Below are 27,347 nucleotides of genomic sequence, written 5' to 3' on the forward strand. Positions count from 1 at the left end.
CCTTTATGGGTATATTTCAATATTATTTCACAGTGTTAATCATGTTATGGTGATGGTAGATTATGATGCTCTATTTGTGATACCATTTGAATCTGAAAATGTCCAACTCTGTGCCTAAGTTTTATTGCCTCTTTTCAAATGCAGCACAGTTGATAAGTTTTGAAAATGCAATCTTTCCCAATGATAAGTAGAAAAGAATGGGAAAAAGTTCAATTAAGCAATCTTTTTTTTTATTTTCATAGTGTATAATGAAAAACTCTCCATTACTGGAGGAAAAAGATACAAATTCAGCAAAGCTTACACATCAGTAGTGAAGCATCCCTCACAGTCTCACTGCAATGCGCCCCTTTAGTGGATTTGGCTAAAGAACCAAAGTTCATTTTACATGTAATAACTATAGTAAAAAGAGTTTTTTTTCTCACTATCTAAGGATGAAAATTATTACCATTATAGGAAGGCAACAGTCATTAAATAAATTAAAAGCATCTTTAAAGTTTTTCCATATACACATATAATATATATATTTTAAACTGCCATTGACTGTACAAGCAATGAGTTCTCAATTAAAAGATTTACAAAAACTAGGTAGAAAGCTAAGGGGGAAGATTCATTTTTAGAAAAGGGAGCTCATTCAATCACCTATAAACTACATTAAAATACAATTCTCAAGGGGAAAAAACTATATTGAGAAGTCAAACTTACCCAAGATTTCTTTTTTAATCTCATAGTTAATCTTAACACATCAAGTGTGCATAGCTATTCTTTAACCCAACCTTAACAAGAAATCAACATCCAGAGATTAGTTATTTGTCAGCACATAGAGAAGTGAAAGCAGAAAGTCTAAACTGAATAATGTAATTATATAAACTTTTTTATGTCAGGCTAAAATAGTATTACATACATATGATTGTCTATGAAAATATTAAATAGGCAACAAGAGTTTTTTCCAGAAATATTAAGGTAAAAATCTTAATGAATAAATGATCGTCAGTTAATAGGTAGCTAGGTGAATGTAAAAATGTATCTGGGATATTGTAGTCCTAAGATCTGGGGAATCCAATCTTCCAGTTTCAATTCTATAACTCCAAATCTTGTAAATTGTGTATTATTTACACAAGTTACAATAAAATACTTTGAAAATACTGTATTGACATTGGCAGCGCCTGAATTTAAAGAGAATAGTTATTGAAAAAAGATTCCTTTTTTAAGTGACTGTGTTTGTCCATCTATGTCTCACATCTAGGAGTCGAAGTGGGGTGGGGGTTGGGAGAGAGAGAGATGGAGATACATGACTTAGGACAAATGTAATTTCTCTTTTCATCACTACCACTTTTATATCAGAAGATTTAAAAAAAAAAAGTCTACATAGTAATTATACAGACACTAGTACCTAACAAATTGTGAAATAGTCACTTAATTTTCCAACTATTTCAAGTAAATTTTTATTAATTAAAATATGAACTCATTTACTTCAACTCCACTACTGAAAAGTTATCTTCCTTTATTCTTTGTGAATAATACTTTTTCTATTTATATCATAATATGTCCTCCATGCAATAGTGAAATGATAGTTACAAGGCCACTCAGAAATAACTACTGGTCAAAAACTATTTTGATTGCCAAGAGAGTACCCAAGCTCTTTCACAGTGTTGTAATTTTGCCATATAAATTGTTACTTAAAATAAAATCTTAATTAGTTTGTACTTGGAAATTTTTATTATTTAGAGGATTTTTTGGTAATAAGGATTTAATTTGTAATAAGTAAGCATTGATTTCAATAAAGAAGGATAGCGAACAGACATCTAGATAAAAGAAGGCTGAGAAATAATCCTGGGAATTGCTAGAGGTTTGGCTGAAATAGCACTAGAAAAAAACTAAATTAAGAATTTTATCAAATCTACTGATGAAAAAGAAGTTTTATTTATTGAAAAACAATATGACCAGAATATGGTGGCCACAAGCTGGCTCACTGCTATTACATAATTTTGCTTTTAAACTGATAAAATGTTTTAAAAATTAATTTTATCACATCTCATTTTGAATCTTAACTTTATGCTACCAGCAGAAAAAATGAACGTAGAAACACAGTAACTCGGCCACAGAACTTGATTCATTAATCAGAACTGGTGTGTCTCAATCACTAATTTAACACACATGCACACCAACCTTTGTGTGCTTCAAAGTGCCAAAGAGCTTCTTTTCACCATGATCTTCTTTACTGGGTTTCCAATAAAATAGAAGTACCACTTAGAGAATTCCATGCTCACAACACTGAAGAGGAGAATGTTCTTGCCTTTGGTTATTAAAAGAAATGCCTGCAGGGTTTTTAGATCTCATTTTCATCCATTCAAAGAAATGTGTATGAAACAGCTGGTATTATAAAGCCAAATTTTCAATGTCAGAAGAGTGTCCCAGGTCAGCCAGACAGAATCATCATTTCATCAGTGAGGACACTAAAGACACATGGTTAACGTGGTGTCTTTTACAAAATATATGCTCAATAAATATTTACTGAATGGTGAACCACCGTAGAAAGCCATAGGAAGAGACTAAATGAAATTCCATGTCTTCCGATACTTCACAGCCTCTGAAATAGATTAGTTGTCTATAATCAGGTGAGACTGAACTAAGATGAGGATTAACTACAGATATCAACAATAATCCACGGTTTGAAAACATTTCTGTTACACATGTAAATATCATGAGTGAAAGATATCTGAGATGACATTCAAGGGCAAAAGTATAAGAGGAGGTGTTTAGAACAAATGGAAATGGGAAAAAATACAGTGTCTTTATCTGAGTCCCTTTCTTGGTGGATAATTGTTAGTAAATTTTGCTAAATAGCTTCCATGGCTGATCCAAAAGCCTTGTGCCACATGAAAAAGTGCCTGGACCTGGATGTGACTGAAGAACAATACTGAACATGTGATTGCGATTAAATCAGTTGTTTAAAGACATCTTCAATATTCTATCAGTTTTTGAGCCTCGGTATCTATTAATTACTTCATAGGAAGTAAAAGTATAGCAAGAGAACTAAAAATTTAATGGTTTCGGGAAGGATTTTTGAATTAAATTTAAAAGGACAACTGAAAGTACTTGTGAAAAAGGGGTATAGAAGAGGAATTACATCTGGGTTTTGGAAAATTGGGTTGCTGGTTTCCTTTTCTGGGAGGCAATGAAATGAAAACAACTGTATTTCCAATTAAGTGCCTGGGCCAAGTGGTAACTCTCTGCACATGCTCTTGGATCACTCTACCCTTTTTGGTAAAGTCCTCATAATTGAATGGTGCTTGCCAGAACATGAAATTAAAAAAACAAAGAATCATGTGTAGACTGAATTATAAAACCGTGTTAAGCAAACCTTCCTACAGAGGGCACAAGCACCTGGCATGCACACACACACGCGCGCGCGCGCACACACACACACACGCTAACACTCAGCACACACTCTCCACTCCATTATTCACACAATGCCATGTGGAGAAAAACACAGGTAAACAAGAGTCTCAGAAAATTTTAAGATAAACGTTGAAGTTGGTTGGATTATTTAGCACTTGCTGAATTGCTCAGGAATCTAAGGCAACAAGCCTACTTCAAATACAAATCATTCTCCGTGAGTAGAGATAAGTGTTAAGCTATTGCTTTTTCAACCTATTTTCAAAACCCATTACAAAAATAAATCACTATGTTCTCTAATAGTTCTAAAAACACTTTATCATTTTTCTTGTGTGATTAAAAAAAGGAGTGTGTGTCCATACTTACTAAAATCTTATTTTTAGTTACATTCAGAAACAAATACAGTCCAGTTCTTTTTGGTGGAAATTGTCAGTATATTTGCTTTTTTTTTTTTTGACTATTAAAAAAAAACCCTTTTGTAATGAAATGTGTTGGCAGTGCAAATAAAAAGTCCGTAAAAATAAACTGTTGAATTAAGCATTCAAATGAGTTCTTTGCCATGTTATCTGCAAGCACAAGACTCTACTGTCATGTTAGGATAGACTTTAAGTACCACATTCTTATTTTCATCAAAGAATAAGATACTGAGCGAGGACATCTTTTCTGGAACACAGCAAGGCTCAGGAATTCCAGGAACGACTCCCACAGCTCTCACTATACTCTGGATGGTAGCATGGTTAGATGGCTTCAAAGACTAGAAAAGAAATGGGAAAAGAACATGTAAGTTAAGTGGAACTGCCTTTCTACTCTTCACCCCTTATCACTAATGCATGTGTAATGAATTCCTTTCAACAATTTAATAAAGTCCTGGAATCATTACACATCCAGCCCAATCTCCTACATCACCACCGCCAAAATGGTTATCATTCATTAAGGCATGTTATTAAGGCACGTTATTAAGGCACGTAGTATTTCTAGTCTTATGACAAAACTACCATTTCTTACATTTTACATAAAGGAATAGATTCAAAAAGTTAAACGACATGTCTAAAGTCAAATAGCTAGTAAGTGGTAGAGTGAAGATTTGAACTCAGTTATCTAAGCAAGAACCATTTAATTAAAAACAACTTCATCACCAAACAGAATTAATATATCCTAGGATGTTTTCAATAATAACCCTAACCGGCACCCTATTTAACACTGATATATTATTGCTGCTACTATAGTGATATTTACTTTTTTGTTGTTAAAATAAAACCAAGAGTGTCAAGGGGCAGTTGATTTATTTCATAGTTGCCACCAGGATTAATTGGATGATTACTCCAGCATGTATTTGCCTTTCCTTAGGAACACAAAATAGGGTTAAGAAGACCAAACCATTGGCCACTGGGGGTCACTGTTGCTCCATGGGTTCAGGCTTCAATGCGGTAGAGTTAAAAGTGCTCTAATAGTGGGCCATATCTGAGAATAATCTAGGGCGGCTAAGGTTATCCCATGTATGTCAGAAGTTTGACCAAAGAAGCCTGGGTAAACTCTGTTCCTGAGAAACATGTGGTTTTATTTAGCGAGTGCCAGACAGCTCTGTTCAGCACCGAAGGACGGTCACCTACCTTCCCAAGCCCGGAATGTCTGGTACTGCCAGAGCGGTAAGAACTTCTGCAAGAGGCGCCACATTAGTTCTCCCAATATCTCTTTGAGGCAGGTGAAACCAGCATTGTTTTAAGCATATTTTGAAACAGAAATTTGGTAATTTGCCAGAGATCACATGTGAATTCAGGAGTGAGATTTAGGACAAAACTGTGGCTTTTTAATTTCAGGATTTTGAGCTATGTTTCTCATGGCTGAGAGGCAGCTCTGCCCCCAGTGAATTGGTATTTTAATTTCATACTCCTAAAAATTCCAGTATAGGAAACAGGAAAAAATTAAAAGGTTAAGGGTATATACAAGCCAAGGGAGAGGCAAATAATATGGAAATCTGGCATACTACAAAAAAAAAAAAATAGAATTCTTTTTGTCAGAGAAAGGGCAAATATGAATTGTCTCATCCCTTATTTCAATTTTAATGAAAACAATTATCCATACATTTGCCTTCAATTTTATTGCAAATAGGCATAAATTATTTTTAAAATTTGCATTAATGATTGACAACTTTTTTTTGTTGTTCTTTCTTCCTAGAGACCTTAAATATATGTTAAAAAAGAATGTTAACTTTCAATTAATTCATTTTCCAAAGGAAGGCATTCTCCCTTTAAAGAAAGGAAGTCAACATTTTTCTATTTTTCATATCCTGTGCTCTGTACATTGATAAAAATCTGTGTAACTGATACAAAATGCAATCGGTATTATATAATAGAGGTCAATAGCTACTGTTTGTTATTTCATCAGTATTGGTAATTTCCAAAGAAAACTTTTGCAGACATTTACTTTTCTCTGCTCCTAAGACTTAATCATCCAAACAGCTTATGATAATGTCCCAAAGGATTTTTAATTAATAGATTTTTCTGACATTATTCTGTTATTGTTAATGTTTTAGTGACTCCTATAATATTTAAATTTCACATTAAGCGAATATATTTAAGTAGACAAAGATTGCTATGCATTGCTATTCCTCAGCGCCTAGAACAGGGCATGTTTTAGGCACTGAATAAGTAGTTATGAGAAATAGCATACCCTCCATTTTACCTATTTCTATGGCAATAATCCCCAACAACAAAAATAAAAGATTCTGTGCAAATGACCCAGAGTAGATATGGAAAATATTCATGGGTGTTTCCTAGGAAAATTCCTGTCCTTTTTTTCAAAGTTTTAACTCACAAATGTTAAATTTAGAAACTTTGAGCAGTCTCTGGTGGGCTCATGGAATTCAGCGTAAGCCCATGATTCTGAGTTGGTGTGTCTTATCAGGAACTTCTCAGTTTTCCAGGGAGTTTCTTCCTTTTTTTTTTCCCCCCCCCCACTATGGAATCCTATCATCAAGCTGCCGTTAGCATAAGTAATTATGTCATGCACAAAAGATCCATGCAGTAAAATGCTCATTTGAAGCATATTGCCAGTATATCATTTTTGGTTGTTTTGAATTCTGATCATATTCCTCATGACTCTCTTCATATAGCTTGAGAAATCTATCCATCACAAATGCAAAGCTGTGCTGTTTCCCTCCCTAGTCTCCCTTTTTAATGAGGGTGAAATATGACTTCACTCTCCTTAGTTTAAGTGGGTTATTTTTCTTTGTTTTTTGTTTGTTTCTTTGTTTGTTTGTTGCCCCTTCGGTAATTCAGCACATCAAAACTTAGGAATTTTAGAGTTCATACTTATGATCAGAGATACGAATTGGAAAATTCAGGAAATTAGTCGAGGATGTATCATTTTGAACTCATTAAATGGGAATTTCTTTTTTATAGAGAATGCTTGGTTCAGAGTGTTTAGCTTCTCAGCTGCCTCATTTTGTCTTTTCTAGTCCATGAAAAATTACTTCATTCCTCCAATCCTTGTTGGTTCTCTCGGATCTTTGGCAGCAACAATGGTTTAATCATTTTCACTTGAAATCTCTGTTTTCCATCTTTGCTAAGGTGGTGAGCAGAGAGGCAAAGGCATACGACTTGGCTTTAGCTATATGGGTATTTTTCATTTCGTGGCAGAATTCCAGGGGTCTCTCCCTAGGAGAACAGATTGGCTGTAGGGGCTAGAAATCAGAAAAATCCAAACTGCAGTGTCTGTGAATGAAATCTGCAGTGGTCAGGCCACACCTGCCAAGCTGTGTATGATGTCCTCGAGTTGAATTTGATTACAAATGCATTAGCTGGGGAAAGTATGTCATCAGCTAAGGGCCTTCATTCCTGACCCAGGCCATGGGGTTTTGCTCCACACTCTTCCAGTCCAGCCCACATGGGTGTGATAGCCCAGAAACTATCTAATTGGAATCAGTGAAAGGGCAAAGCCTGGAATTTGGGAAAGGCAGAACACAGCTGTTCTGAATTACAGAACAGGTTGTCGACTTTTGCAGACACAGAGCCCCGCCATAGAGAGTAGGCTTTTGCTCGGGAGGCCAAGAAGAAGGAGGGCCAGCAGAGGAGTCTGGCCTCGGAGAACTTTTCTCTGGGGCAAAATGTATATCTAAAGTCTGAAAGTTCTTTGGCGTCTCAGTTATTCCACATGTGTTTCTACTGGTCTGGTGAGAGAACTTATTTTCCTCCACTGCTCTGACTATATTTCTATTTAAACAGTTCACGCCAGTTACCATGTTGGACACTGTGCGAATAATGACCGTGCCAATTAATTATCCCTAATGTAGCAGCTTTATATTGCTTCGTTTCCCATCCTTTTGGTGACCGTGCCACTTGACAGCCCCAAAACCTGGAAGGCTTAAAGGGAACCACTAGAATGCTTGAAAAGTTAAGCAGATTCCACACTAGGTGATGAGAGACTGAGAACTCCATGTAACAGCCAAACTTCCACTCTCAATTTGGCAAAAGGAAACCTCAAGCTCAGAGAGAAAACTCCATACTTATCCCTGTTATGTCTCCCTGGAGTTCTGATGCCATTCCAAGTTTTGATAAATATTATGATGAGTTCAGTTGCTGAAGCCGATGCTCTCCTGATTCTATTATTCTCCAAAGAACCGTTACTGGAGGAGCTTACGGGCTGTTGAACCCACAGGGAGAATCCTATTTTAAGCTTTGTGATGTTCAAAAAGAGACTGGAAACATTTACCAAACTTTTTCTTGTCTTACATCTTTCAGTCTCTTGATCCCTTTTCCTATGTGGTCTTTCTTCAGCCCCATACATTTAATTTTCTGTTGTTCTCAGTCTCAACAATGGCCATTAATAATAATGTCAATTGCACATATTTGTTAAGTGCCTACTATGTGCAAGGTGCTCTAGTATCTCATTCTCCCACTGATTTTATTATGTAGATACTGTTACTTTTATTACTTATTGTTATACCCATTTCAAAGATGAGAAAATTAACATACAGAGAGTTTGAGTAACTTCTCCGAAAACCATACCTGATAAGATATGGAATCAAGATTCAAGAAAAAAGAATTCAACCTTTGATTTTGCCACTCAAATTGCGACTTTTAGATCATCAGCATCAGCAATATCAACATCAGAGCTTGTTAGACATGCAGAATCACAGATTCTACCACGGAGCCACTGGATCAGAACCTACGAATTAACATGATCCCCAGGCGATCTGCAGGCACGTTAAGGTTAAGAACCTCAGTTATGACCAAGTACATACGTTTAATCGTTCTGCTGCACTGACATACTTCTCTCTTTAAAATTGTCTCTGCCATTCTTAACTTATCCCACATAAGATTTTAAATTATATTCTTTAGGTTACTGAGAACCATGGTAAATTTCTGCTGAAGCAATAGCAAGGTTTTTGAACAGTAAAAGCAGGCAGAGCCAAGAGGAGATGGGGTAATTTTGGGGTGTGGAGACGAGGCCAGGTCTCTAGTGGTAGGGGTTGAAAAGCTAACTGACTTAATATCTCGGCTTTATCATAGCTTCCTGGGCCCTGAAATTAGGAGTTAGAAGGGGAGAGAAAATCTCCTTGCCCAGGCTATCCAGAGCAATTATAGTTCACGAGAGTGAGAACAGTTATTTGGAAGACTCAGAGGCCCACTTAAAATCAGTCATCCTGGATTTAGAGACAGACTTTGAATCTATTTCTTCCTCTCAACGCCACAAAGCAAGCCACTCTTTAAAATAAAGATTCATCACTGTCTGTTATGTTTGTCATCTTCGTTGCATGTTTTTAAAATCTATCCCCATTTGAAAGACTTTTGAGTGATGAGTGAAATGTCCTGTATGAATATTAAGCAAAATAAGGCTTTTATATCATTGTAAATGTATATAATCTTCACTTTGTGTTTGGGTTTATACAATATGAAATCAGCAAAAATTTTTGAAAAAGTCTTAGAAAATGTAGAAAGCCTTTTAGACATTCTAACAAGAAAATGGAATTTTAATCAAGTTCCTGGCCCTGTGGCTGACATGGCCTTGTTCAGTTGGTCGTTTGCTTTATGCGTGTTACGTTACCATCCTAGTGATCACAGGACTGGAATATGAATATGCTATTTTAAAGATTTATAAGCAGAAGTTGGTTACTCTTTGAGGCAAAGGATTTTTTTCTTCATTATCATGTAACAGCAAAAGTTGATATACTTCAAGTTTTGCAAAAAAATAAAATAAAACTCTGTTCTTCTGAATTCTATTTCTAGAACCACTTTTTATTATATAACAGAAATTCAAACTATTACAAGCTAGGAATGGAAGTGCGGCAGTAAGCTTAACTGAAGGCCAGAGGGCACCACTGTATTTTACTAACTCGAAACTAGAAATGAACGATCATCTGGACTTGATGCGGGTGGTATTTGGGAGGCTTCTGAAAATATATTTGTCAGAATACTGAGTACTGATATGATAAACAATACAGTCCCTATTTATTTGGAAAGAGATACAGGTAAGAGCTAATCACTTAAAATGAGTCTTAGCAGTTTACAGGGTCTATGTATCCTATTTTGCTGTCCTTTTTGATGTTTATCAGGACAGCAAATGAAATAAACATCTGGTGGATTTCATGAGGTGAGTTTACCTGGCCCAACCTTTATCCTGACCCCTGTGGAGACTACCTCGGAAGGGACTATTTATCAAAAAATATTCTGCATCAGGACATCAATTCAATTTGCCCTCCCCTTTGTTCCCATGACATCCACTCACACTCTGAATGCCCCTCCAAGGACTTGCTTATTATGACGTGTAGCAGACTCACACATAGCTAAACAGACCATATGGCTGAATATGCACCATGTTTGTAAGCAACATATAAACAAACTTTGCACATACATTTTTCTCATATCCTTCTTCATACCCATACTGATTTCATATTATTTTAACAATCATTAAAGAAAAAACAAGCACAATCATATTACCTATAATACTTTAGAACGAAATAGATAAGTGTCTGGGTGGATTTTGTAAATGAAAACACACTCAACTTGCTCAGTATGTCTTACCAATCTATGGAAGTAAGAAGTACAGGACAAAGAACAATGGCTACCTTTGGCATGGGGAACTGGCATGCTCCAGAGCAATAGTAGGCATCAAAGGACTTGGGGGAGATAATCCATTCACTCCAGCCAATATCTGCAAAGTCCACCTTAAGGTATCGCCTGGCGCAATTCCGAGGTTCAATCCATTGCTTTCTTCTTGCCTTCTTCAGGGTCTGTTCATCAAACTGGAGTGTTTGGCTCTTCTGGTGAGGTCCTTTTCTCTGTTTCTTCTTGTTCTTACTCTTCTCTGGGGGCTGAGTCTGAAGGGTCTTGTATGGTTTTCTCTCCTCCCATACCCCCTTCTCTTTGTATTGATATTCTGCCCCAGGAAGCTCATTGTTCTGCAGAGGCAGCAGGACCCCAGTCGAACGCTTCTTCCTCCGTTCAATAGAAAGAGCAGCCCTAATATGGCTATCCAGTTTGGGCACAGCTCCAGTGGGAAAATTTCGGTGGCCTTGTAAGCTCGATACCACACTCTCTGGCTCAGAAATGGCAGCGTCATTGGCATATATCAAGATGTAAGGTTCAGGAAAGGATAACATCTTCTTCGGCAGCTGGTGTCCTTTGGAGGTAATGTTAAATCCTATGAGGAACTCCTCACTTTCCTTGGCCTTCCTCAAGAGCTGAGTGATGTCTTTAGACAGCCAAGACACAAAGTCTCGGTGAGGTTTGGCTACATCTCCTGAAAGGTGACCCAGGAGTTGACTTTGATTTCTGTTGGATTTTAGGATCCATGCAGAGAGATCAATCTGAATATGTTTCCTCTGAGCGTGATGTGAGCATCCTCTAGACAGTGGACAACTCAGGTTGATGTTTATTAGCTCTCCAATATAGAAATACAATGTGGCAGATAAAATGTTTTCAGACTTGGTTAGAGAAGTCAAGTTAAAAATATGCAGTCCCTTGCTTTCAAGGGTTCCTAGGAAGGAAAAAAAAAAAGAGAGAGTAAACAGGAGTAAGTAGGTCCTCAGATCATATATAAAAATTAACTCAAAATGAAAAAATTACCTAAATCTAAGAGCTAAAACCATGAAATTGTTTGAAAGACGTAGGAGTAAAATCTTCATGGCCTTGGATTTGGCAATGTATTCTTAGCTATGACTCCCAAAGTGCAAGCACCAAAAGAAAAAACATAAACTGATAAAATAGATAAACTAGACTTTATCAAAATTCAAAACTTTTGTGCATCAAAAGACATTATCAGGAAAGGCTGTGCAACCCACAAAATGTAGAAAATATTTTCGAATCATATATCTGATAAAATCTAGTATCCAGAGTATATAAATTACAACTAAACAATAAAAAGTCAAACAAACTAATAAAAAAATGAGCAAAGGAATCAAATAGACATTTCTTAAAAGAAGATATAGAGGGTTGACAAGCACATGAAAAGATACTCAACATCAATAGTAGTTATTCGGAAAATATAAATCAAAACAACAATGTGGTACTATTTGACATATATGAGGCTCGAATTAATAAGGAAAAAACAAAATAACAAGTATCAGCAAGGATGTGGAGAAACTGGAACCCATTTACATTGCTGTGGGAATGCAAAATGCTTCAGTTGCTGTGGAAGGTAGTTTGGCAGGTCCTCAAAAAGTTAAACATAGAAATACCATGTGACTCAAAAATTCTACCCTTACATATATAGCCAAAAGAGTTGAAAACGGGCACTCAAACAAGTACGTGTTTATAGTAACACTGTTCATGATGGCCAAGGATAGAAACAGCATAAAGGTCTATCAGCTGATAAGTGGATAAACAAATTGTGGTATATCCAGACAATGGAATATTTTTCAGCCATAAAAAGGAATGAAGGACCGATACCTACTACGGTGTAGATGAACCTTTAAATATTATGGTATATGAAAGAAGATAGAAATCAAAGGTCACATATTATATGATTCCATTTACATGAAATGTACCAAACAGGTAAATCCATAGAGCTGGAATGCAGATTGGTGTTTGCCAAGGCCTGGAGATGTGGAGGGATGGAAGAGACTGCTTAGTAAGTACGAAGTTTTACTTTGGAATGATAGAAATGTTTTGGAACTAGATAGATTTGATGCATGCACAACATTTTGAAGGTGCTCAATGTCACTGAATTGTTCACTTAAAAATAGTTGGTTTTATGTCATGTCGATTTCATCTCAATTAAAAAAGACAAAATAATAATAGTAGAAAAATTTTTTTTCTGGGTTGTGTTTTATAGGCTTTACCTTGTTTTATACTTAGACAACTGGATTTGTTAGGTATTATTATTATTATTATTATTATTATTATTATTATTATTATTTCACCCCTGCCCTCCCTCAGTGGGCTGTGATCATTTTCCTGTCTTAAAAAATTTTTATTTATTTTTTAAAATTTCATCTATTTCCCCACTCCCCTTCTCTTTGGCAATCATTAGCTTATTCTCCATATCTATGGGTGTGTTTCTGTTTTGTTTCATTTTGTTTATTCAGTTGTATTATTTTTTTATATTCCACATGTAAGTGAAATCATATGGTTTAGTCTTTCTTGGTTGGACTAATTTTACTTATGGATTTTCTAGGTCTATCCATGTTGTCATAGAAGGCAAGATTTCATTCTATGTTATTGTTGAGTAATATTCCATTGTGTGTATATGTATATCTCTCTATATACATATTACCATTAATCATGAGACTACCAAGAACCATTCCTATAAATTTGGCACAGTATTGTAATAGCTTCTTATCTGAGGCAGTGGACAGCCTACTGGTTACAAGCATTGGTGGAATTAGACTCACCTTGATTCGGTTCTGGTTTAGTCGCTTTGGACAAGCTGATTTTCTCATTTATAAAATGAAGATAATCAGAATTAAATGAGATGTGTGTATAGCAGTTTATAAAGGATCCAATAAGTGTTTATTAATATAAATTATTACTTCTATTGCAATAATTTACAGTGCAAGATGAGAGTGGGTAAGCAAGACCATATATCTCAATATTCAGATAATATATCTGAAAAAATGAACTGAATATTCAAAAGTGTCATAAAGGCTTAATGTTATTTGGAGCTTGTTGGAAGTTTATCATATTCCATGAATTTAATAGTTGAAATTCATTTAAATAATGTAAACTGGTCAATTATACTTCCAATTCTTCAAATTCAGAAATGAGAGAATGTAACAGAATGGGAGATTGATTAGTGAGAGCAGAAGTTGTTTTTTTCTCTTAAGATCTTCTAATGAGTTAGCAGGCGAGACTCAAGGATAAGGTTAGACTACTCAAAGTTGAAGTTGAACTCAAGAATCCTCAGTCCTGGGATCGGCCACCGGAGCCGGAGCCCTCCTCTCTGCATTTGCTCCATATACATATTTATTTCAGAAACATATATGCAACTGTAAAATTATTTTCTTGATCAAAAACATATTTCAGTAAAAAACAAAATATTTTTATAAAGATGTGAAAACTTAAAATGAGTTTATTGAGTCCTTAAGCACAGGGAAGTGCAATGAGAAATACATTTTACTTGTTTTTAACATTGTGTGAAGGAAAAAGGAGGAAACTGACATTTGTGCACATCTGTATAATCCATGACACCAGGATAATATTTTGCAGGTCTTTAGAGACCCTAGTCTTAGTTCATATCAGTCACCATATCATATATACCCAAACTTTGTGTAGTATATGGAAGTTTAAAATGGAAGGAAGAGAGGTCACTCTGTTCTAAGTACGTGGCAATCAAATGGTTGCCAAGCAGACATCCTGGCAGGGAAGAAATGAACTCTGAGGGACATGGGTGGTAGTGTCTTAATGCGTAAACCAACTGAGCTCCTTTCTCCCACATTTTGCTTCAAACTGTTTTCATCTTTCAAACATGCTTCGAGCCACCTTGTAATCTGCTGTTAATTGGCCCTCACCTTTGTGTCTAATCATCAATGTCTTCTCATAAATGTTCCAGAAACCTGCCATATGGCCTCTTCTGATGGCTTTTATTTTAATTCAGAGCATTATTTTGAAGTGAAAGCTCTATGGCCCAGTCCCAACTCCAATGCGCCCAATAGCTGGCCTCAGGCAAATAACCTAAACTCTTTAATTCTCAGTTTGCCAACCTGCAAAATGAGCCCAATAATATCAACTGCAGAGTTGTCAAAAGTAAGCGAAAGAACGCAGGTGAAGCAAACAGCACATAGTAAAAACAATGAATGTTAGCTAAGCAGAACTGCACTGTTCTATATGATAGTGATTAGCCACTGAAGTTTGAATTGAGATGTTCCATAAGTGTAAAATACACACTGGATTGCAAAGGCTTAGTACAAAAATGAGTGTAAAATATCACATTAATATATTTTCTATTGATTACACCCTGAAATGATAATATTTGGACATGTTTGGTTAAGTATTGTAATATTGTGATTTATAATAAATATATCCTTGAACCTCCTCCCTTTTCTGGCGCAGAGCTCCCAAAATCCTTGGAATTTTCTAAGACAGCCTCAAAGATGTCTTTTGTTATGTTGATAAGGTGACTTTTGGAGGTCAAGTGAGGATGGGGGCTGGTTGCCAGGGGAACCAACCAAGTGATTAGACAATTGGAACTTTCAGTCCCACCTCCCTGACCTCTTTGGGGGAAGGGAAATGGGCCAGAGTTTGAAGCTCACACCAAAGGCTGATGATTTAATTAACCATGCCTATGTCATGAAGCCTCCATAAAAACCCAAAGAATCGGGATTTGGAGAGCTTTCAGGTTGATGAACATGTGAATATTTGGGGGGATACTGGAGAACCTGGAGAGGGCATGGAATCTTCACACCCTTCCCACTTACCTTGCCCTATGTATTTTTTCCCAAATGTCTGTTTATGAGAAGTATCCTTTTGTAATAAACTGATAATTTTATGAGTTTCCTAAGTTCTCTGAGCCACTGCAGCAAATTAATCGAATCGAAGGAGGGGTCATAGGAGCCTCCAATCTGTAGGCAGTCGGTGAGAAGCACACCTGTGTAATATGATGCTACCTCCAGGTATACAGTGTCAGAACTGAGTGAGAATGCTTATTGGTGTGGGAAACGCTTCTCCCTTCAGAATTGAATAAAGAACATTTTAAAGATAATATATTATTAAAATTAATTTCACCTGTTGCTTTTCATATTTGTAAATGTGGACAATAAAACTTAAAAATTACGTATGTGGCTTACATTTATGGTTTGAATTAAGTTTCTGTTGGACTAACCACCAGTTTTAGTAGTTACACAGCTCAAAAGGAAAGAAAAGAAGCATCTTTTTTTCCAAATGCAATGAAGAATTGAGATTTTACTAAACATGAATATGCACACCAAAAAGTAAATAGGGCAAAAAAAAAATTTCCCCTTTTAGAATGCAACATACTAACCTTTGTCAAGAACCTATTAGATAATTTTGGTGGTTACTTTTTAATTTTTCCTCCAGTTGTACTTGATTGGTTCGATCTGCAATCGAAAGTCTAAGATCAAGAAACTGCTATAAAATGGAGTTAAATGGGCAGTTTAGCATCAGCACTTTATGTCATAGGGATTATATACATAGCTTTAATTGTGTTATTTGTGAATTACACATCCACATCCACTACAACCAACAAGGAACAGGAACCTAAGCAAAACAAATGTTTTACTTTAGGAATATGAATTGAACACCTATAAAGTGCTGGACCCCGGGCTGGGTCTCAGGGCTGCACAAATGATCACTGCTGGTGGGACAAAAAATTAATAAGCAATATGTAGACAGCTATGCCATGAAGATGCTACTCGCTGTCAAAGATGTTACCCATGCTCTTAGAGCATTGAGGAGCAAGCAATTCACTTTGCTCAGTAAGGGGAAGAGGGACACCCAAGAAGGAGGTCACCTTCGAACCAGTCTTTTAAGAATGAAGGGAAAAAAAGTGTTGGGGAGGGGATGGAAGGAGCACATTCTAGCAGTATGCAATGCTAGATATCTGGAAACTTTTGCATAAGCAATATTTCCAATGTTTTAAATAGAAACATATAAAAATTACAAATTAATCTAGTTATTTGAAGTCCTATCAGACATGTAAGCTGCCTAAGTTCAGAAAAGGAATGGTCAATTCACATTTAGCTCCTAAGCCAAGATGTTGCATTATGCCCAGCTCTTGATGACTTTGCTCTTGCCATTTGCACACAGGCTAGGGGACACACGATCTCTGCCTATTCTAGAGTCCCTCCTCCCCCAGTCTTTAAAACAATTAATTAGCTTGAAATCTCAACCATCCCACAAAATGTTCCTTGATTTCTCTAACCTACACTTTATTTTTTCCCTCTCTGACCTTAAAGCACTTAATTTTTGTGCAAGTTAATGTTCTTTCTCCCCAAACAACTCAACGAATACTTGGTACTTACAATGGACAAAAATAGTAATAAGAGAGTTGCTTGGAGATGAGCAAATGAGTATGAATGAATAAGAATGAGACAATACCTCTTTCCAAGCAGAAATATGTGATAATATCTATTCAATTATTCTGATGATTTTTTATTTTTTAATTTTTATATTAACTTTTCAAATGAGTATCTTCCCATACTTAATAACAGGAGTTTTGCAGCAGGCTCCTCTCTTCCCCATGACTGATAGCAGAGTTATGTATGGACACAGATATCTATGTTCATATAATGAGTAAAAAACGATTTAATGTTCACCTCTATTCTTTTAAAATATTCCAATACATATTTATTTGAAATTACTGAACCAGAAATACAAGGCATACTTTCTGATTAATAAGATAAAATGGATATAATAATGATATTTTAAAATGGTGGGTTTATTGAGTTACAAAACAATAGTTTATGCATTTTTTTAGGTTGCTAATAGTCTTCGGGTACTATGATATCAACTGCATGCCACACCAATCCAAATATATCCAGAGCTGTACGCTTAATTCCAGATGCTCTCATTTTACAAAGTGCATTAATATAGAAGCAACTGGGAAAGTAACCAAGATCTCGAAGAGTCTAGAAACTTTGCTCAAGAGTTTGAGTTGAATAAATAGAAAATACATAGCCTGGAGGAAGAAAAAAAATTGGCAATGACGTGAGAATTGTTTGCAAATACTTGAAGGGCTGAAGAGAGATCAGTGTTTATACCTCATTCTCATTTTTATACCTCATTTAAGGTCAGAGAATGAGGTATAAAGATGATAGTTGAATGGAGTTAGGTTCCAACCCAATATGTCATGACTTTTTAAGTGTCTTGTCTGACACTGAGGCCCTTCTTTGGGACTGGGCAAACAAAAGATAGATGGTCATGATTCAAGACTATTACAGGAGGTTCTCTTTATGGTGGAGAGGAGGCCAAACGTGAACTTAATAACCTCACAGATCCCTTGCAAGGAACTACCACCAGCTTTATTTCCAGTTCTTTCCAAGAAAATATTTTTGATGCCAAAATATAACTACCAATAGGTGGTGCTGTTTTCTCACTGTTTGCTGCCACTGGCACAAGCTTGGATTTTCCTTGGAGATACAGCTACCACAGTCTAGTTAGGATTTGTCATTGGCATTATAATCTTATTTTGAATTTCCTAGCATCATAATAACTATGAATTGAAAAGGGGTTTAGAAGTCCAGTGAGTTTCTGAACAAGCCGCACTGCCCTTTGCACGCCTGTTAGGACTTTTGCGCCTGTTGCTGCTTCTCTCTGAAATGCCTTCATCCGCCCCTGTTCTCTTTGGATTCCACATTTGTTTTCAAGGTAAGGCACAGGCCCCACCTCTTGAAGCAAATTTGTCATGACCACCGACTCCTTTCGTTCGGCCCCTGCCTCCGTTACCGTTTTCATCATGCTGTTGCTCCTTCCTAACACCATAAACTCCTTAAAGACAAGAAAGACCTTGTAGTAATTAACACCAGACTCTTCAGCCCCTCGCATAGGGTTTAACTCGTAAGCTGTGCTCAGTAAATGCTTCTTTCATGAATAAACAGATGTAGTCCAGCTATTCATTATAGAAAAACAAAAATGAAGGACCATAGAAGTTAGCCCGTTAGCAATGGATTTTGGAGAGGAAGCCAGATCTTCTATTACCTAATGGCATTTTTGAGGAGCTTGATTGCTAAATAAGCCAGAAAATTTATTTCTGTTTTCATCTGAAAACAAAGCACCTGCACCGAATGACACCAAGGACTGAGCAAGGAAACTGTGACGTAGGAGCAGCTGTACTCTTGCAACAGTTCAGCCCCTCTCAAGGAGTAGCTGAGGCAGTGCCCAGGGAGTGGTAAGTGGAAGTTCACCTTCGTGCTGGCCCACACAGAACGTTTTCAAAGGGAATTAGAACATACAATGGAAAGCTGTCTATGTAAAGTCCGATTTTAAAACAAATAGACAAAAATGAAATCTTGATGATTACTTCAATCCCCAGGAAGCAGGGAAAACATTTTAGTCATACAGAAAATATGTAACTAAGAACAACGTTTTTCCCACTTCTTTCTCCAAACAAAGTACAGCTGCTAGAAGCGCCAGCGGTGCCTAGAACAGGGCCATATATATCCACAGTCCCAGCGAAACGCTTGCTGCATATTGCTGCGTCAAGACTGCAGTTCTCTATGCCACGCGGAGCTTCTAGGCAAAGGCAAGATGGGACGTTTTTAAATAGAACACCAAATCACAGAATTTTGTTTTTCTTACAGAGTCCCAGTCAAATGACTGAGTTTTATGGGCTCTCAAAACAACCATTCTCTATGTCCAAAGTAAAACATGGCCAAAGATGATATAATGTATGTTTTTCTAGAATAGCAAAATGTTCATTAATCAGTTTATCTACTCTTAGCCTCCACCCAAGGGCATTCCTAGACTGTGAGCTCTCAGAGGGCAGACCTATGTCTTATAAATCTTTGAACTCTTAGTACTTTGCACAGAATGGAGCATTTATATCCTGAAAAATTTTGTTAAACTTTTTGAATGAACAAACGTGTACATTTACCAGATTCAAAATGTTTCCTATTGAACACCAAAGTGAAAAAACTTTCAAGTAGTTTCAAGTTCCCAAAGTCAGCAAAAGCCCTTCTTGGGTGTAAGTACTGTGTGGGGTTTCTCTCCAGTTCATCAGAAAAGCAACATTATTAGAACAGTGTATATAAAGTAGAATTGTATTTTCATGCAACATATACATGTTAAAATGCCTCGTGAGAAATTCTTTTATGACAAATTTATTTTTAAAGCATTTTTCTCTGGCTGATAGCTTTTCTACTATCTTTTCTTATCTAGTCCCTTGAACATCTAATTCAGCTCAACTAAAATATTTACTGAGTGCCTGCTATGTGGCAAACTATGCGAGTTCTCAGAGTACAAGAATGAAATGAGATATGCTCTTTGCCCTCCAGAGACTTTCTTTATAGGCCTCTGCTCCCAGCCTTTCCCTCTAGCAGTTCTACTGGGCCACAAACTCCCTGCAGCTGTGAAAGAAGGGTAAGAGGTCTTGATTAACTTACTTTTGAGGTCCTCTACAGAGCAAAAATTGTCATAAAAACAATAAGATACCTTCCAAAGTGAATGAAGCTTACGATTATATAAATTCATAAGCCATTTGTTCTTGGGCAGGCCCACAAAAAGGGCTAAGGTTTGCATGTTAATCAACTTAGATATCAGATGCTGGTTATGATATGATACTCAAAGTTCTAGGGACATGAGGTTAGACCAGTGTGTCTCAAACATGCATAAGAATCACATCAATGGCTTGTCACAACAGAGATCTCTGCGTCCAACCCTCCAAATTTCATCAGGTGGTCTTGAGTGGGCTGGAGAATTTCCACCAAGTTCCCAGGCAATGCTGAGGCTGCTAACTCAGAGACCATAATTTGAGAACTAACTTTAAGGGATCACTAGAAAAAGGTGTAACCCTGTTTCTATTCAGCCACCAAGATCAGGACAGAAAGAGTAACTTCTTGAATGTAGGTTTGGGATGATATAGATCACATTACACGAGGACTGCCACCTTTCTATTTACATTCCCACCCAGATATATCTTTTGTGCTCCAAAAAACTGCATATTATCAACATAGTAGTTATGTTTAAGGCTTTGTAGGAAGCTTAAGAGAGACGATCTCTCAAAATATTAAGAATATTAAGACTATCTCATTTACATAGGGCTTCTAAATGTTCAGTGCATTTTCATATTCATTTTCTCAATTGAGTGTCACCATTTTTCTGTGAGACGGGCACAATAGGTATGATTTAACCCATTTTATAGATGGAGAAACTACGCCTAGCAATGTTAGATGACTTTATTAATTATCAGTTCAGCCAAGATTAGCATTTAGATTTCTTAACTTGTAGCCTCAGATAAATGAAAAATAAAAACTCTTAATAATCTCTTCTTTACTTGAAAACCATTTTCCTTAACCGATGCCTAAGTGCAGCTATTAAACTCAATTCAGTCTTAGATGAATTCCATGCAATTAAAGTATTCTTTGAAGGAAAAACAAGTAAGGTCATGTTGAGCCTCAGTTGTTTTAACTGTAAAATCAGAGGACTGGACAAAGAACTTTGCATTTCTAAAACCATTGGATGCAATTATTTTATAAAAGAAATATTTAACAGAACCTCATGCAATAAAGTCAAAGAACTTACTTAAGCTGGAATACAGTAAGATTGGTCCAAACACTTTTTTTTCATAGTGTGCCCAAATAAAATCAAGAAACTACATTTAATGTGGTCCTGTTGCCAAGAAAAGATGAATCCTAAAGGAAGGTAGATCACTGGAGTCCATAAATACACCATGATCAATTGGTTCTATGACCTAAGTTTGGATGTTTTAGACAGAGATATCATGCTTTTAAAAATATTATCCCTTAAAATGTATGCTACCAAGAGTACTGTTTTGTGTACCAATAGCTAAAACACAACCACTATTCACATATGAATAGACTAGCAATTTTACAGATTTCTAAATATATTCCACATTTGAGTGCTCTTCAGATACATTGTCATCATTTACTACGGTCCAAAGTAGATATTATCCTGGTATACTTGTATCACTTGATTAATATTATGTCACTGTTTCCATTACAAAAATCTCTTTTCATGGGTTCATAACATAATGTTAAAAATTTGCTCTGAATTGAAACTTGGCATAGGAAAGCTCGAGCTGAGACTATTTGTGATGCCAAACTTCTTTCCACTACTACCACTGAAAAAAAAGTTATTGAGATACTGATTACTAGGATATACAAAATGAATAGATGGGGAAACCATCAAAATTTGGGGAGAAAGTTTCTGATGTTGTAGCACAAAAATCCTGAAGAGTGAATAGAAACTATACATAAAGTTGCTCAATAATTTTCAGTAAGTTTTTTTCTAGGTATGATTGTTTTTTTATCTAATAAATACAACAATGGGGATTATATATGGGATTTCATGGGTATCCTGAGTAAATGTGTCTTTAATCAAGGTACCGATGGTGACAAAAGATCAACAAAGTGATGTATGTGATCTCTAGTGAATTCTTCCACAAATAAAGTAGCTTTTCTTTTAAAAGAATAATACTAGTTGTAAAATAATAAATATTAATCCTATAGAAGAAAACAGTGAACAAGAATTCATAAAGAAACGGTGAAAATGAAATTCAATGACTGACTCTTAAAATTACAGTCACAAAAGTTTAAAACATGAAAGCAGGAAGATAGTACAATGAAAACTGGACCCGAGTCCCCAAAATAACAATAAAAGTGAACATCTTAGATAGGTACTAAATAAGAAATAAAAAAATAAGACAGTTTTCACTTGAATTTTGCATATCTTTTTTCTTGAGAAATTAGGAAGGATCTGAACCAGTGTTTCCCCAACTAGGTATCTTAGAACCACAATTCTCTAACATGGTCTCTTGAGAAGCAATCAAATCTTAAGGGGACTCACTAGCATTTAAAGGCCCTGAAAGATCACATAGGAAAAATCTGATCATTTTTTCCAAACTTGTTTGACTATGGAATCCAATTTTCTTTAACACCTATTAACATCTTCCAAAGACCCCATTTTTACAAAATTTTTTCCTAGAAATTTAGATCAGATTATTAGCTCAGAATGTTTGAAAATTGTCTGGCAAACACATCGTGACACCCACTTCTTCTCCCCTATGAGAAAGGGGTTGGACTTGCTTTCTTTAATGTCTCTTCCAAATACACAATTGAATAATTTCAAAACACTTACAAGCATATTTGACTCTCGTGTCCCTACCTAATTTTTAGAAAAATCTGAACCGGGTCAATAAAGTGCTTACAAAATGTATGTAATCCTCTTAATATATTCTTAATTATATATATATATATATATATATATATATATATATATATATATATTTAATGTACAACTATTCCCTGAGTAAATTATCTGCTTAAGCGATTTTTTCATTGACCCACATGGTCTCTTGGTCTCTTTGAGTGTGTCTAATTATATTAAAAAGCAAAATTTAAATTATTTTTATGTAACTCATTCTCTTTCTCCTTTCCATTAGCATGGATAATCAAGAATTCATGGCATTATGGATTTTTAAATGTCAGAGATTGTAAAGCTGTCTTGCCTATTACAGTAAAAACTTCATTAAGGGCTATCATGTATTCAAAGTAGTGTGTAATTCAAAGCAGCTGCACATTCGGTTCCCCCTCTCCAGATGTACTATTGTCTTTTGAATAAAAATGTCAGATAACCTAAGTACTCTTTAATTTCAAGCCTAGTTTCTCAGTGCCAAGAATTTGAAGGTAACCATGTTTTAATAAAGTTGTTAGAGCCCCTTACCATCAAACCCATCACAAATGGGGCTCTCCTACTGGCCTGTGTGTTTTACAGCAATGGCTCCTGTTGGAGTGATCATTCAGCTTTTTTAATCATGTCTTTCCTAAAGCCTTATATTTTAGCCTTGCACTTCAGAAATATGTCAAATATTTTTATTTTCTAGATTGTTGCTCATATTAAGAAAGACTCTCTCCTTTGTCACTGAAGAAAAATATTCACTTTGGAGTTGGGATTATCTCAGTTTTCTTTTATCCATAGATAATTGTCTGTTTTTTTTTTCAAGGTGACACCGAAATGCAATCTTTTTTGTAGTATATGTCATAAATTAAAATGACAATTTCCTAATAAGAACATGTGTTCTTTAATGGCTTTTCCTAAAGAGGTGAAATTTATGATTAAGAAAAATAAGATTAACTGACTATGGGAATGATGAGAAATGATCATGAACACAAAGCATCTTAGAAGATCAAGCCAGGAGCAAACCTCATGTAAACAATTCTTCTTTTATTACATAGTAGCCAAGGACAATTTAATATTAATATAAAAGCTGATTTCATATCCTCGTCTTCCTTCGAGATGGTGTATTTTTCTTAAGCTGAACTTCTCTGTCATCAATAATTTTATAAATTACGTTTTACAAAGGAAAGATAAAATCTATCTCTCTGTAAACCCTTACACATCACGAAAAGATTTATGAGCGGTTCAAACTTAGGGTTTGGCACATCAACTGCATAGCGTTGAGGAAGGAGAAAAGGGGTTGGCAGAAAGTGTATTTAGGATGAATGCCACCCACCATCAAGTAATAGTTTAAGTAGAAAGTAATCAGAGGGAGACCACAGCAGCTAAATTTCAACCAAAGATATTCTAGGTTTAGAACAATAAATAATTTTAATCAAGTATGTTCCAAGGAGCAAATAGGGCTCTAAGGCTATAACTCAGCCTGAATAAGCACTAGGAAAGTCTGCCGGATCAGCAGCCACTCCATAGACACAGCACACCACCTGACCTTCCACTAAAATCTGTAACACCACTGGTACAGAGAAGCCTATATGTTGTGAAAGCTAAATACTGTAGACAAGAGAATATATCTAATTTATTAATGCAGACAGCATCTTTCCCCTACATCAAAATGTATGTCACCAGATGAAGGGTGTTATGAAAATGCCGATATGGATAAAGGAGAAGGACACACATGAAAGCTTTAGCACCTTCCTGGAGTCCTGCCTTATTAGAGCCAGAACTGCCTTTTAATAAGCTCTTTTTAGTGCGTTAGTAACTAAACACTCTTGGAAGAGGTCCAACCATGAACCACCCCTCCACGAGTCTTCAATGTGGTAACATGACACTTAAGCTTCCACAAAAACCAGTGTCTACATTTGATGAATAAGTCATCAAGACAGTCTCTAGGATGCTAAAGGGATTACTTTTCTTATCAGGGCACACAGCCTTGTGTATATGCTTGAAGCCACAATTCATCATTTCAAGGGAACTTCTGGCCTCTGTATCACAGTTTACCATTTGATGGCATAAAACTATGGTAAGGCTGATAAAGCACACTAAAATTATAATGCACAAAATGAATTGAGCCAAAAAGCATATGGAGCCTAAGTTATCCAAATCCTTATCCATCTTCCATTCATAGTTCACTCAGCCTAAAACAAACATACAAAAAAACTATACAATATTTGTGAATGAAACAAACTCACATTCCACCTCTAAACCTTGTGATTCATACTAAGAATGAAACTTGTTGATATGAAAAATGCCTCTTAGGTGCCTCAGCCACTCCCTAGGAATATCACCAAGAAAATTAATATCAAGGTAAGAGAGATTAGAGTATCATCATGTATCCACCTGCCTTGCCCACTCAGCTTCCTTCCAATTCTTGTTGCTCCCACAGCTCTGTTTCATTGAGCTCTGCCCTCAAAGTTGCACTAAAGTAAACAGAGCATTCGCTGGTATGGTCAGCTGTCAGGACAGCCTCCTCAAGTGGCTAACCCAGAGAAGGTTTGTGTTTCCTTAGCAAAGGCCAGCCCCTACAGATTATGCTCACGGTTTGAAGAAGAAAGTGAAATCTGGTTCAGCTCAGATTCTAGCTAAAGACTTCTACATTAGAAGGCATAATTCATATTTATTGTAAATGTCATCATGCCTGTGAGCTCTAGAGTGTATTTACAGCGTCAGCCTAGGGCTTCCCTTGATGGATGCTTTGGTTTTCCTTTCTTCCAGGAGTCCTACATATCAAAGCTTTGGGAGATTTCTTTCTAGTGATTCTGACAGACTTGATAGAGCATGAGGCATGGCCTCCTTATTTGAGGATTCCTGGCTACTTTTCAATGGTTCACTGAAGACAGGCTTTGCAGTTATGTTTCCCTTTATCATGCATACAGTGAACAACAACAAAAAGCCTGGTGCATCCTCAAAGCATGTAAACGGAGTTAGCGTCCAGGAAACTTTCCTTAAAGCTGTTAGCACAAGGGAGGCACGTTGTTAGCATAAGTCATTCCCTTCACCACAGGGGCCAGGAGAAACCTTGTTAAGCCACGAATTTTAGTCCAGTGTGATCTGTATGTTGAAAATGGGATGAGCAGATTTTCATGGGCAGATTCCAAGAGGTGTTTACATCCACGGCTGCCCCTCCCACCCCCACTCCTCCCATGGTGGATGGCACAACCACTATTTTCCCAGGTGGGTTTTAAAAAGTAGAAACACCCGAGCACCTGGCTTAGTTTGTGTGTTTGCCACCAAGGAATCATCAAATAGAAAGTATCAACTATAGAAACACAGATGATGTGAATTAAGAGGGGTGCAAGGTCTGGAGAAGCAACTGTCTAAAGGGCGAGGGGAAGGCGTTTAGTTCTAGTGTGACTTCTCTGTGGTGCTCGGGGGTTGGCATAAAGTGACATCTGCCTCAAGGTAAACATGGCTAAAGCCCAGTCCAAGGGAAACTCCTCTGACCGACTTAAACAACATCGACCGACTTAGGAAACCCTGGAGGTGCTCCAGCCACCCAGGGCAGGCGAGAGACGCTGGGCTTCGGGGTAGTCCCTTCCCTTCCCCCGCGACGACTTCTCTGCTGCTGGGTTCTCTTCTCTCCACGTCTCCCTCTCAATTTGAACTCTAAAATTGGCTTAGCTGGCGAAGTGCGGGTGTGACGGGACCGAGGGGCTCAGAAGGCAGCTTCCTAGGGCGAAAGCCTCTAGGAAGCACTGTAGGGTATTATAAGGTAGACGAGGAAGCTGTGGGGGGTCTGGGGCAGAACCACGGGAAGGGGAGCTCCTCGGACACTCACCTGCCGCTCCGGCTCGAAAGCTGCGAACTGTGTTGCCTTCTCGCAGGGGCCAGGGGCGCAGAGGCTGTGAGCCCCGCTCAGAGGACCCTGGTGTCCGCACCGCCTCGGCCCTCCCGCTGCCGCCGCTGTACCTGTCATAGAGCCGCAGCATGTGCTCCGACACCTTGTCGTGCGGCTGCAGCACCGGGCTGGGGCCACCACCTGCCGTGCAGTCGCCTGGCATAGCCTTGCGGAGCTCTACGAAATGCTGCTTCAGTCTCTCTCCCTGAGCCAGGCTCACGCAGAAGCAGCCCAGCCACAGACAGAGCAGCCTGCGCGCCCCGGCCATAGCGAGGTCCTGGCGGCGCGTCGGCTCTCTGCGTCGCGCGGGTACACTCCAAAGGCACGAGGGGCTGACGGCCGAGCGGAGGGCTGAACTCCAAAGTAGCTGCAGCAAGGGCGCTCGGAGCCCGGACACTGCCGGAGCAGTACAGCTGCGAGTCCCACTTCTGCGCCGGCGGAACGCGGGCGGGCAGGTGGGCTCTTCCCCGGCAGCAGCGCGGACCTCACAGGCGCAGAGCGCTGCAGGCGCTGTCTCCGCTCGGGCGCTGAGAGAGAGCTTAAGTCACGGCGTGTGTGGCCAGGGTGTTTTCAGGATCTGTCTCTAGCCTCCCTCCCCTCTTTACTTTCGGGCACACCCGGCCAAAGCACGGCACTGGGGACGGGAACTAGCGCTGCGTCGGGCGCAGTGCCGGAGCTGGGTAAGCGCGGCGAGCCGGAGGGCGCTCGCTTGCCTTTTCCAAGGGTTGGAGCAGCCGCGCTGCGGCCGGGCCAAGTTTTGAGTGTGAGCGTGTGTGAGAGTGTGTGAGTGTGTGTGTGTGTGTGTGTGT

The 27,347-nt window shown here is 37.6% G+C and overlaps 1 protein-coding gene across 1 annotated transcript; it reads right to left on the bottom strand.

The window, feature by feature from the left end:
* Positions 1–208: 208 nt before the first annotated feature.
* On the bottom strand, positions 209–27,342 carry BMP3 (bone morphogenetic protein 3). Its single transcript, XM_016156262.2, has 3 exons — positions 26,479–27,342; positions 10,463–11,373; positions 209–4,150 (listed from the first exon to the last, which is right to left on the bottom strand). Exons 1-3 carry the CDS (start codon positions 26,804–26,806, stop codon positions 3,959–3,961), a joined length of 1,431 nt encoding a protein of 476 aa, XP_016011748.2. The 5' UTR covers positions 26,807–27,342; the 3' UTR covers positions 209–3,958.
* Positions 27,343–27,347: the final 5 nt, after the last annotated feature.

The sequence above is a fragment of the Rousettus aegyptiacus genome, unplaced genomic scaffold (assembly GCF_014176215.1).
Source record: "Rousettus aegyptiacus isolate mRouAeg1 unplaced genomic scaffold, mRouAeg1.p scaffold_m13_p_10, whole genome shotgun sequence".
Lineage (NCBI taxonomy): Eukaryota > Metazoa > Chordata > Mammalia > Chiroptera > Pteropodidae > Rousettus > Rousettus aegyptiacus.

Bases quoted from the DNA above. Each gene is read 5' to 3' on its own strand.
- BMP3 (XM_016156262.2), bottom strand. From the start codon at position 26,806: ATGGCCGGGGCGCGCAGGCTGCTCTGTCTGTGGCTGGGCTGCTTCTGC. The intron at 11,374-26,478 runs GTGAGTGTCCGA...TTTCCTTCCTAG, and splicing joins CTTTCGAGCCGGAGCGGCAG to GAACCCTTGAAAGCAAGGGA. The intron at 4,151-10,462 runs GTAGCCATTGTT...TTTCTTTTCTAG, and splicing joins GCCAGTTCCCCATGCCAAAG to TCTTTGAAGCCATCTAACCA.